This window comes from Neopsephotus bourkii, unplaced genomic scaffold, assembly GCF_033783945.1.
Source record: "Neopsephotus bourkii isolate Nb327-2 ecotype Australia unplaced genomic scaffold, CSIRO-AGI_Nbou_v1 NB_1016, whole genome shotgun sequence".
NCBI lineage: Eukaryota > Metazoa > Chordata > Aves > Psittaciformes > Psittacidae > Neopsephotus > Neopsephotus bourkii.
The window spans coordinates 1,024,653-1,036,812 of record NW_026901505.1 but is presented as its reverse complement, the minus strand read 5'-3'; the positions used below and the strand labels follow the sequence as shown (position 1 = coordinate 1,036,812).

The following is a 12,160-nucleotide window of genomic DNA, read 5'->3' as shown; positions in this document are numbered from 1 at the left end:
CTGAGGACACACACGGGCCCTTTGCTATTCCCAGCAACGCGGGTCTGGGTGCTAGAGCCTTTCCAGGTGCTGTTCAGGCCATTTCGGCAGCGCATCTCTCCTCAGGCCAGCACAGGTTTCCTAAGTTCACATGGGGCCCTGTTTATTTTACTTCTTTTTTTACACCTACTATTGTATTAAGAAGTGTTTTTCTTCTGGCAAAGGTTACTGCGGGGCCAGCGCTGTGCGGAGTCTCCTGCCTTCCATCACCACTATAACCTCAGAGCGGGAGCTCGGCCCGGCCATCGCTGCTTATCTTCAATGAATGCAGGCTTGTATTTCCACTGCCATATAAAAAATAGACCCCAGCTCTCCCCCTCTTCCCCAGAGCATTCTTTGAAATGCCACCCAGGCCTTGTTATTGCTGAGAGGCTGGAGAGCCAGGGATTAAGTGCCTCAGGATGCATTAGGCTTTATTTGTCTAAGCAGCCAAGGGTGAGGAGCAGCCATAAATATTGTGAAATACCAAGCACTGTGGAGGGGCAATGTTGGGCAATGCAGGCACCATGGCAGCAGCATCCCCCCTTGGGCTGGGTGCAGTTCTGGTGTGACTGATGTCATTGCAAAGGTTCCTGCCTCCCTACAACACAGGAGGTGTGCCCATCCTCATGCGTGTGAACTGTGGACAGCAAGCTACCACCCATTGCCTTCTGGTTGACTCCATTAGTTCTTGTAGCATGTGAGCAAGCAAACGAGGTGGATGCTGTCACCCAACAGGACATATATTGTGTCTGTTTGCTCAGAACAGGGTGGTATGGGGTACGCTGTGGCTCCCTTTCACCTGCACACTGGGATGTCATGGCACAGAGGGGAGATGAAGATCCCATCCCAGCACCAGCACTCAGAGACAGCAGCCCAGGACCTGCCAAGTCTGATAGCCTGGCAACAGCCAGCAAACTAAATGAGGAGTCATCAGGCCCAGATGCACGCTACATCAGTTAGATTGCTTTGCAAAGGCATCACTAGGTAGCCCCATTTGCAGGCAAGGTAGTTGCTTTCCCCATGCTTCATTCCAGCACAAGGACCATGCGCTGCCTGCCCAGCAGCACTGGGATTTTCTCAGCGTGAACGCATCTCCCATGGGAGCATCCCACATTGCAGCCATCCACCACGCTTTTGGGACACACCATTAAACTTCGCCCTTTGCTTCCCAAGGGCCCAGCACTGCATCATGGTGAAGGGATGATGGCCACTTAGACCAGATTACACCTCACTGGGGACCCTGCTCAGGCTAGGATAACCCAACACATAAGTGATGGATTCCTGTGGGTGCTGGATGCCGTCACCTCCCCTGGATGCAGTTTTGCTGCTGCCATCACTCTGAGCTGGCATTTCCAAATCTGAGTATAAACCACAGTTCGGGCCCAACCTTCTTGCTTTAGTAAATATCAAGATTTACTGTCATCCATGGAAACTGCTGACTTGACCCTCACTTCTGGCAGTATTCATTCTTTTAGGTCACCGCATCTAACATCCATCTCAGCAGATGCCAGTATTTCAGAAATGGGGAAAAGAAGTCACAATGGAGAGCCAAGCCCAGAGCTGAACCTCACTGTCAGCACAGGTGAGTGTGTCTGTGCAGACACATACACGCTTCTCCCAGCAAACACAGAACCTTCCGCATGCACGGAAACAGATGGAGAGTATTCCAGGCTCTGCTACACAGCTTTCTGTAGTCTCTTTTAGGGGAGAACACATGAAACCAGTAAACCTTTAACAGACTTCCCTGCTGCATGAGGAGCCCAAGTGCTCCGAATCTCAGGAAGCTGATGAAGGACCCTGGGCCTCACGAATGTGCAGACAGCTCATCACAAACCTGTGGAGCCACCATCCCACTTGGCTCCATAGGATCTGCCAGCCCCCACAAAGCCCTGCCAGCGGCCGAAATGGGAACCCACCGGAGGATGGGTGCTTCGTGTCCCCAGAGGGGCAGGGGACAGTGACCCAGGCAGGAGCCTGGCTGCCATGGGCACTGCTAGCACTGGCTGCTCAGCAAAGCCATCGTGAGCCTGCACATTCCTTATGAGCTTCCCATGTGACACAATTACCCAGGGGCCAGATCCTGAAGCCCTTTCTTTTCTCTTTACTCAGTCCGGTCTCCACTGCAGTCATTGAAGCATTGGCCTAAATACAAGTGAAGGACTTCAGGATTTGGCCCAGTAATAAAAACTTCCTTCCTTTGTCTACTGCTCACTCCACATGATCCCGCTACCTCCTGGCCTCCTCCTGGCCACGTCTCCAGAGGCTGGGGCCGTTGGTTGTTTAGGTTGATGCTGCTCTTTCATTTTACCCTCCACCACTCCATGCCTGTCCCCTCGTGGAGCTGCAAGCTGTGGTGGAGAGAGCCAGGGCAGTCAGTGAGGAAGAGGATGGATCATGGGGTGAAATACAACCTGGTAGAGGCACAGTGCTGGTCCTGGGGGCACGCAGATGTGTGGATACCATACAGGCTGGGAGCAGTCTCAGCCATCACCTCCCCAAAGAAATCCCTTCAGCACCTCTTTAAGGATGGGATGGGATGCCTCTAAAAGAGCTTTTCTCCCTCACACTGACTGTAGAGCAAGTGCCTTAGGCTGTACACTGAAGTTTTATGTGATGGGACTGGGTGAGATGGCTCCTGCCCAGGAAGGTATATCAGGAAGTTAACTCATCTCACTGCAATGGCAACTATGCATCATGCGAGGAAGTGATGCCATAAGAAATAAATATAATTTCAAACAACTGGCAGTATGAATGTTGCTGCTTTCTCTGCCCCAGAATAGCCAGGAGGATGCAAAGCCCTGTTATCTCCTGTGGGTACCTACCTCATCCCCAGCACATCTGAAACGTGCACTGGGGTTCAGGGCAGGAGGCAGGAGTCCCTGCTTCCTTCCCATGCCTACCAGCCTTGCACACACCTGTGGCACCGACAGAGCAATAAATAACCACAGATGGACTGATACAGCGGTTCCCTCCACGTGGATCTCCTCTGCTGCTTGATGATGGAAAGCAAACAAAAGGAATTTGAACTTGGCTGAAATGAGAAGCATTTAGTCCTGAGGTACCAGCATGGTCTGAGGACCTAAACCTCACTCCTGCAGCTCACGGATGCTCAGGTAGGTGACCTGGTCGTATAATGGATGGCTCAGAGAGCGCAGGAACTGCTCCTGTGAGTTCCTGCTGAGATTTGAGGTCTTGGAGGAAGATGCTCAGCTAAAACTGGAACAGGCACAGACCTTGGAGCATCCAGCTCCCAGGGAACACAACACTCTCTGAGCAGCAGAGGGCCGGTGACCTCAGGGCTCCAGGCTGTAGCCTCACAGATCTGTGTGAGCCCTGTGCCACCATGCCCTGCATCCCAAGTGATGCCAACCTGTCCATTGCATTGGCTGAGAGTCCAAGGTCCAGTCCAGCAGCAAGAGCTGCCTTGCTCAGGGCTTGCTCTTTAAAAAATACAGTCTTGCTGTACATTCTGCCCTTTTTAAATACATTAATTGCCATGGAAACAATGCTCTTGGTACGGGAGCAGCCTGGTGGCCTCTACAGATGCAAGATAAAAATCAATGGATACATTGAAATACAGGCCATATTTCAGGACCTTTTGTGGTTTTTGAGGCTGGTCACCACGGGCACATAGCAGAGAATGGCTCAGACGCTAACAAGATGCCAGCTTCTGTGGAGAGAAAGCTGGGGACAATAAAACATGCAGTAACATCTTCTTTGCAGTGTTTATCTGCTCGGTCAGAGCACTCTTGTATGGGAGCCAGTCCCAGTACTGTAGTACTCCTGGCGCTGGTCATCATTCCCAGTTCCCACTGAAGCAACCCAGCCTTGGCTGCCCTTCACATCCTCATTGTCAGTGAATGGAAAGAAAGCCTCACCTGGTCTCAGACATCATCAGGGTGGCTTTGCTCCATGCCTTCCCTCTTCCCATCCATGGCCCTTTCACCAGCTCAGATGCCTCACCAAACAGAAGTGCCAATGTGATATATATTCACCATCACCTCTTGGCCTCGAGAGTCTTTTAACTAGCACTGAGGGGGGGGGTCAGCACACAAACCAGCACAGAGGGAAGGGCTGTGAGTGCCCTGCCCTCCCTACCCACAGACACCCCCAGAATCCCAGAGCAAAGGGCAGCCCCAGCTTACCCGGCTTCTCCCCTCCAGTGAGGAGGAGGAACGCTGCCCTGTTCCCTGCCGTGCCGCCCATCATAAAGGGGTCCCTGAGCTGTTATCAGGCAGTGACAGTTTCCGCCATCAGATTCCTCCTGTCCGTCAGGAAAGCTAAATAAGGAACGTCGTTCAGGCGGCTGCAGGAAGAGGGGAAATGCAGGGACATCCGGCCCAGCTGCCAATTTTTCCTTTCCCATGAACCACCACTGACCTCCGCCAAGGGAGAACCTGGACACCCAGCCTGGCATCGGCACCGCTCCTCTTCGATTAACCCTTCCCAGGGGGGTGCCCTGACCCCTGGAGCCTGCCCTGGCAGGAGGCCTCACCATGCTGTGCAGTGCGGCCATGGTGGGATGCTGTATGGGTGCTGGGATGGGATGCTGCATGGGTGCTGGGATGGGATGCTGCATGGGTGCTGGGATGGGATGCTGTATGGGTGCTGGGATGGGATGCTGCATGGGTGCTGGGATGGGATGCTGTATGGGTGCTGGGATGGGATGCTGTATGGGTGCTGGGATGGGATGGGATGCTGTATGGGTGCTGGGATGGGATGCTGCATGGGTGCTGGGATGGGATGCTGTATGGGTGCTGGGATGGGATGCTGCAGGGGTGCTGGGATGGGATGCTGCAGGGGTGCTGGGATGGGATGCTGTATGGGTGCTGGGATGGGATGCTTCATGGGTGCTGGGATGGGATGCTGTATGGGTGCTGGGATGGGATGCTGTATGGGTGCTGGGATGGGATGCTTCATGGGTGCTGGGATGGGATGCTGTATGGGTGCTGGGATAGGATGCTGTATGGGTGCTGGGATGGGATGCTGTATGGGTGCTGGGATGGGATGCTGTATGGGTGCTGGGATGGGATGCTGTATGGGTGCTGGGATGGGATTCTGTATGGGTGCTGGTATGGGATGCTGTATGCGTGTTGGGATGGGATGCTGCATGGATGCTGGGATGGGATGCTGTATGGGTGCTGAGATGGGATGCTGTATGGGTGCTGGGATGGGATGCTGCATGGGTGCTGGGATGGGATGGGATGCTGCATGGGTGTTGCATCACCAGTGCTCACACCGCAGATCAAGGTGGGTGGACTTGGCACACTGGCTAGCATTTTCCAACGGGAGCTACGGCCAGAAGGCTTAACCCCTTCAGTGCCTGCACACAGGTGGGTGGCTACATCTTGCATGGCACCAGTGGGTCCCAAAAGCATTATTGAGGTATTCAGTTCACTTTCCTCTATGCATGCACTGAGACCAGAAGCAGGGTTGAGCTTATTCTCTTGCCTATCCCTCTGCAACTAAACTGGGGTTTTCCAGGCTCTACCAGGACTTGTAACCAGCTCTATCCTGATTGCTGCAGACAGGTAAAATCACATCTCATCTTCTCCTCTGCTCACCCCAGGGCTCTGCCCATCAGTAACAGGGACCAGGACAACCTGCAACTCACCGAGCCCTTTCTCATGGTCCTTCCTAGGGACAGCCCTGGGGTCCCTGCTGCCTTTCACTGCACAGAAGCAGAGCAGGGGAGCAGCAGCAGTGCTCAAAGTCAGGGAGAGCCCAGCGCTTGCCTTTCCCCATCACCTGTGGTGGTGTGTTCTCCGCATGCTCATGTTCTCCGTGTGTTCTCTGTGTTCCTCCAGTTTGGAGCCTCTTCCTGACCCCCTAAACCGATCCTCCCTCATCAGCACGTGTCATCCATCCCATGGCACCTCCAGGCATGGCCTGCAAAACCTGCCCTCGAGATCCTCGCCCTGGAAGGAGGGCGCAGAAACACAGCAAGAAAAACAGCTCACACGTGGGAGCAGTCGCACGGTGCAATACAAGTCACCGGCTCAGCCCTGTTTCTGCTACCTCAGCAGGGAAACGACTCCAGGAGAGACTCCCTGCTTAATATTCTCAGCTTATAAAACTCAGTGGGAGTTTCAGCACCGGCTGCCGCGGGGCCAGGTTTTCACCCTCCTCCTGTTGAACTTGCACCTAGAGATGCAGTGATCTGCCCGCAGCCCGTGCCTCCTCGCCCACTTGACCGCAGGCCATCTCCACTTCCACTATTCTGGATTAACAATGAGGCACCGCAGATGGGCAATAATGCTGTGCACCAAAAACAGCTTGGCCGGAGAGAAAAAAGCCCCCCTGGGATCCCTCTAACCCTCTCTTTTAACAACGTGAAACAAGAAACAAAGATCTGGGACAGCCAGAGGCAATAAAACCCCTGGAATTAATTTAACCAGGCACTAGATGCCAGTGCAGCTGCAGCGGTATTTCTTTTCCTAATGAAGGACACAATTCCAGCCCTGGCCCAGGGCAAGGCTCAGCTCTGGTCACCCCCAGCAGACACTGGGATGCACTGGGCAGTCACAGTCCCCCCATAGCACCCAGCTGGTGTGGGACCCTCTGGGACTCCGTGCCTGGCTCCCTGCTGCCCCTTGCCCTGGTGGAGATCTGCAGGAGGTACCTGCACAGGGGCAAGTCAAGGTGAAGCACAGCACTAAGCACCTCTGGCTCACAGCCTGGGTGGTAAAGGGGGCTTTCAGCTTTAACCAACCACCTGTGGACTTTTCCCTGGCAAAACCATGTATTTTCCATGCACGATCCCAAGCAAACATCTGACACCCACAAGGCCCCTTGGCGACGAGCTCCACACCAAGCCACTGCCCCCCACCGCGCTCCGCATCCTCCCAGCACAGGGGCACACCAGGACCAGCCTTCTCCAGGCGAGCAGTGATTGTGCAGCCCGGTGTCGCAATGCCCCGGCCCGTCTTTCCCAGCGGAAGAGCCCTGTGACGTTTCGTCATCCCTCACACGGAAACCACCACAACCACGGCTGCTCCGCTCCAGCTCCCCACCCTCCATGGCCATCGCAGGGCTCTCTGCTGCTCCCCGCACCTACAGGACCCTCCTCCAGGCTCCGCAGTACTTCAGGCTTATTGCAGCCTCTCCCCACCAATGGGTTTAAATATACAGCCCCCCAAAACAGGGGTGAGGGGGTCGCCCCCAGCTTGTCCCCATTGCTTGGGGCTGTTCCACATGCTGAACACAAAGACACCGTGTTCATTTGGAGATGCCTGTGCTGGACCAGCTCGAGTGGCTGGGGAGAAGGTGGGTGAGATGGGTGCTATCTCCAGGGCTCACACTGCTTCCCAAAGCTGCTGAGAGATGGGGAGAAATGGGCAGACCTGGGCACCCATCAAAAGCCCCCTCCTGCTCTGTAAAGCAGCCTCCTGAGCACTGCGGATGCCCTGTGCATCATTGGGAAACTGCTGCCTGGCCATGCTGCCGTTCCCGTGGGATCCTGCTCTCCCTTTCCCTCCCCAGGAACTGCCCTGGGACACTGGGAACAGCCTGTTCCCTCCCTGCCGGCTGGGAGCACCTGCTCTTCCCACGCCAGCCCTGGAAAACCCCACATCAACGTGGGGCCAAGAGACACCCCAGGGACTGCGATCCCACGTGGAGCGAGCCACGGGAGAGGGGCAGTGGAGTGAGGTGGGATGTGCTGGAGGAAGCCCCTTCCCACCCTGCCTGCGTTGGCTGGGGATGTGGTGCTGCTGGGGGAGCGTCACCCCAACCTGACGTCAAACTGAGCTCAGCAGCAAACTGTTTGTGCAGGCAGTGAGCAGCGGGGCTGTGCGCTCCGGCCGGATCCCACGGCAGTAGTTGCAGCCCATTCATCCAAAACCATTCCTAAGCAGACAGCGGGGCACAAGGGCCATGGCTGCCCCCTCCCCAGGGACCAAGGGCTGCATCCCCTCCATTACCCACCTCCTCCTTGGAGGCCCTGGCTCTGCTTCATCACTAACAATGAACCGGGTTAAGCCAGAGCGGGGTTTGCTGCGCACTCGTGGCGGGTGTTGCTGAAATGGGCCGTGTTTATTACTTGCAATAAAGCAACTGCTTCAAATCCCAGCTGCAAAGGAAAATGTTGCTGCTGGCACGGTCAGTGCGGGGCTGTCGGAGCACCCAGTCGGGAAGGTCTGTGTGACCTTAAAGGAGGGCAGGCAGCAGCAGCCAACGCAATCGGCTCAGGTCCTACACAAGCACGGGCCCTTCCCTCATGCTGAGGGCACATGCTCTTGAAAGCAGTAAGCCAGATCCCACCATGGGATTATTTGGCAGCGGGGTGGTCAGAGCTGCTCTGCAGGGAGCACACACTCTCAATTCCACTCCATCCTTGAAGCACTGTGGAGCTGGGATGTAGGGAGAGACTGTGCTATTACACATAGCATCCCCTCCTAGCCCTGGCCCATTTAGCCAGGTACCAGGGGGGAGGAACAAGCAGGATGAAGGGCCAGGACAGAGTTATCACGATGCTGAGATGAATATTTCACCCTTCCCAGGTGGAACAGTCTCACACCCCCACCCCTGCTTCCAAGGCAAGCAAATATTTTCACCGGTTGACATTACAGCTAACGAGGAATGTGTGTGTCCTTTATGCACTGACAAATTGGTCTCAGGTAGAACAGGAGAAGAAGCAAATCCCCAGGGTACGATCCCCTGGTTCGGCTCCACATCTCCCGTCGTCACTGCACTGATCAGGCAGTGCTGGAGAGCTTCAAAGCTCTGTGCTGAGGAGGCCCCACACATCACGCAGCCGCGCTGGCCAGAGCCTCCCCGGCACCCAGCCCCGCACCTCCGGGAGATGAAAGAACCTGAGAGCAGCTACGCGATGCTTTACAAACCGCTAACAAGAGAGCTTTGAGCAGCAGCAGCTCCTGCCGTGCAGGTCCCTTCCTCCCCTGCCTCACAGAGCCCCTCCAAGCTCCAGCAGCCCGGTGGGTCCTTCAGCCTGGTGGCACCAGAGCCATCAGCAGCATTTTGGGCAGAGCAGATTGACGGTGCTGCTGCCGGTGATGGTGTTCATGCCGCATCTCTGCGGCTGGACCTGCAGCCCTCCCGTGAGCTCACTTCAATGATGGCAGCAAACGCCACCAGTGACAGTGAATCACTGAGCTGAGGCTACAGAGAATTCTATTTATGCTCCCCAAATTCACCTCCCCACATCACAAGCTTCCAGCATCACCAACTTTCTGTCCATCTTGCTCTGATACAGGCGGCAAATGCTCTACCTATGTGAGCAGGAGCTCCCCCGAAGGGAAGCTGGTGGGGCTGGTGCCCCATCTCTGCTCTGCCCCACGGTCTCTGCTCTCTGGACAGGCACTGCAGGCCCATCTCTGCCGCGGTCCCACATCCACATGACCCAAGCTGTGGCCAGGGGGCTTCACTCACTGCCCAACAGCCTTTTACCCCAGAAGCGCTATGGGAAGGAAAAGCGTTTCACCAGGATCTGCTCGGGCTGACTTCCCAGGTGGAGCAGAGCGGCCGCTGACCACCGGTAGAGGCAGCCTGGACGGCACCGCATGGACCGCCAGCTCCTCGCACCCTCCTCCCCAGCGCGCTGCCCGGCGCTCACACATTAATGACCCCGCGCATGAAAACCAAATACTCAGCGCATGGAGCCGGCCTCCAGCCTCCCCTCCCGGCCCGGCGCCGAGAAACCCCTCCTGCGGGAGTCCCCTGCGGCTTCCCCCTGCTCGCAGCGAGCGGCACGGGCATGGCGAGTGCTCCCCACCGGGCACCCCGCGACCCGCAGGGACGGCAGCAGCGTCCTCCCGTCCCGTCCCATCCCATCCTCTCTCTGCGGGGACGCGGTCACGGCCGTCGGGGACACCCGGGCGGGCACCACCGCCCGTCTGCGCCGGGGCTGGGGGACTCCGAGGCGGGCGGCGCCGGTCCCCGACGGGGCTGGGAGACCCCGGGACACGTAGCGCTGGATCCCGGCACGTCCCCGTCCGGGACGAGGGAGCCGCGACAGGCAGCGCCGGGTCCCCTCCCTTCCCGTGCTCCCGCAGGTGCGGGGCGGGCGGCAGCGGGCAGCCCGCAGCCCCGGTCCGGTCCGGTCCGGTCCGGGCAGAGCAGAGCAGAGCCAGAGCAGAGCCCCGCGGCGCTCACCTGCCTCCGAGACAATGCCGAGCCAGAGCCAGAGGGGCAGCGTGCAAACTCTCTTCATCTCCGGGGCCGCGGGCAGGTCCGTGCGGGCGATGCGGAGCGGAGCAGAGCGGTGCCGAGCGCCCCGCGCCCGAGCTCTGCTCCCGCCGCGCCCCAGCTGCGGCGACGCGCGGCGGCGGGCGGGGAGCACCGGGGCCGTTTCCTTTTCCTCCGCCCGCCCGGGCCGCCCGCCGCCCTCCACCGAGCCCGCGGGGCGCCGGGCGGGCGGCGGGGCGGGACGGGGCGGGGCGGGAGGGCGGGGGCGCGGGGGGGGCGCACCTGCGGCACCGGGCACCGGCACCGGTGGTGTCTGCACCCCGCACATCGGGGTGCGGGCGGCCCTGCACCTGTGAGCACGGGTGAGCATCCATCCATCCCATCCATCCATCCATCCATCCATCCATCCATCCATCCATTCATCCCATCCATCCATCCATCCATCCATCCATTCATCCATCCATCCATCCATCCATCCATCCATCCATTCATCCCATCCATCCATCCATCCATCCATCCATCCATCCATCCCCTGGGACTGGGTGCATGGATGAGCATCCATCCATCCATCCATCCATCCATCCATCCATCCCATCCATCCATCCATCCATCCATCCATCCATCCATCTGCTGCGGCTGGGTGCACGAGTGAGCATCCATCCACCCATCCTCTGGGACTGGGTGCATGGGTGAGCATCCATCCATCCCCTGGGACTGGGTGCATGGGTGAGCATCCATCCACCCCCTGCAGCTGGGTGCACGGGTGAGCATCCATCCATCCCCAGCGTTGGGTGCATGGGTGAGCATCCATCCATCCCCAGCGTTGGGGGCACGGGTGAGCATCCATCCATCCCTGCAGCTGGGTGCATGGGTGAGCATCCATCCATCCCCTGGGACTGGGTGCATGGGTGAGCATCATCCCCCTGCAGCTCGGTACAAGCGTGTCCTGAACTTGTGTGCATGGCTGTGCATCACCTTTGCCACATGTACACATGAGCCCCCCGATACCTGTATTCATGCCACCATATGCCTTGCATGCCTGTATGCACCCTGTACATCCCACTCATACCTCTGTGTGTCTTTCTTGTGTGCATCTGTGTGCACACCCCAACCTCTCATCCCAGAGGGAGCGCACACAAGCACTCTCTCACGCTGCTGTGCACACCCCTCGTGTACACACACCTCATCTACTTGCACGCACACCTTCATGCCTGCATGCACCCTAAAGCCTATATCCACACACACCCTCCTGCACTCATCCTGCACCCCTAGGTGCACACAAAGATGCCCTGTGTGCACACACTTGCACCCCTACTCCTATGGGCCCCACTCATGCTGTCTATCCAAGGGCACTGCCAGCAGCACGGGGCAGCTGTATTGCCCCCCAGCATCATTACATGGGGCACACTCCCCCTGCTCTGGCAGGTCTGCACCAAACCCCATGCAGACGACCATGGTGTTGGCAGCAGAATGGGGCAGCTCCACTGGTGACAGTGGCTCCGTCTCGGTGCGACCTCACTGGGGACGTGCTGCGATGGCAGAGCTTTGGGAATGCGGTGGCACAGCGGGCACAGCCTTGGCCAGCTGCCTGTGCACCCGAGTGCTGAGTGCATGGATTGACACAGCCCCACGCTGCACCCTGGAGGGTTGTTCATTACACTCGCAGACAGCGAAGGAAGAGCCTGAATGAGAACCATGCTCTCGTGGCTTTGGAAAGGCATGAAAACTCCTCGTGCGCTCGGCTCTCCCAGCCAAAGCCAAGGGAGAAATGACCCCATCCCTCTCCCCGAGCTCTCGGAAGGGCTCCAAACCACACTTTGTTTTACCTGACTCCCCCCAGCCCTGTTACTGAGTTTTAACCCTGAGAGCACCGACTGCATCGCTCTTCAGCACGCTCATCTTGGACCTGCTTGGTCCCGAAGGAGGAGGAAAAGAGCAGGAAGCAAGGGTGTCCCCCGATCCCAGGTGAGTGCCCAAACCCCTGCAAGTTTCT

The 12,160-nt window shown here is 57.7% G+C and overlaps 1 protein-coding gene across 4 annotated transcripts in view; it reads right to left on the bottom strand.

The window, feature by feature from the left end:
* The window catches only part of FLT4 (fms related receptor tyrosine kinase 4), a 56,785-nt gene extending 46,420 nt beyond the window's left edge, over window positions 1-10,365 (bottom strand). For 2 of the 4 annotated variants that reach the window (XM_061360098.1, XM_061360097.1), the window contains exon 1: window positions 10,135-10,365. In XM_061360098.1, the coding sequence (XP_061216082.1) occupies window positions 10,135-10,192 (58 nt within the window). In that variant the 5' untranslated portion in view covers window positions 10,193-10,365. The remainder of the gene's footprint in view (window positions 1-10,134) is intronic. The other 2 variants (XM_061360095.1, XM_061360096.1) reach the window with 1 other exon arrangement.
* Window positions 10,366-12,160: the final 1,795 nt, after the last annotated feature.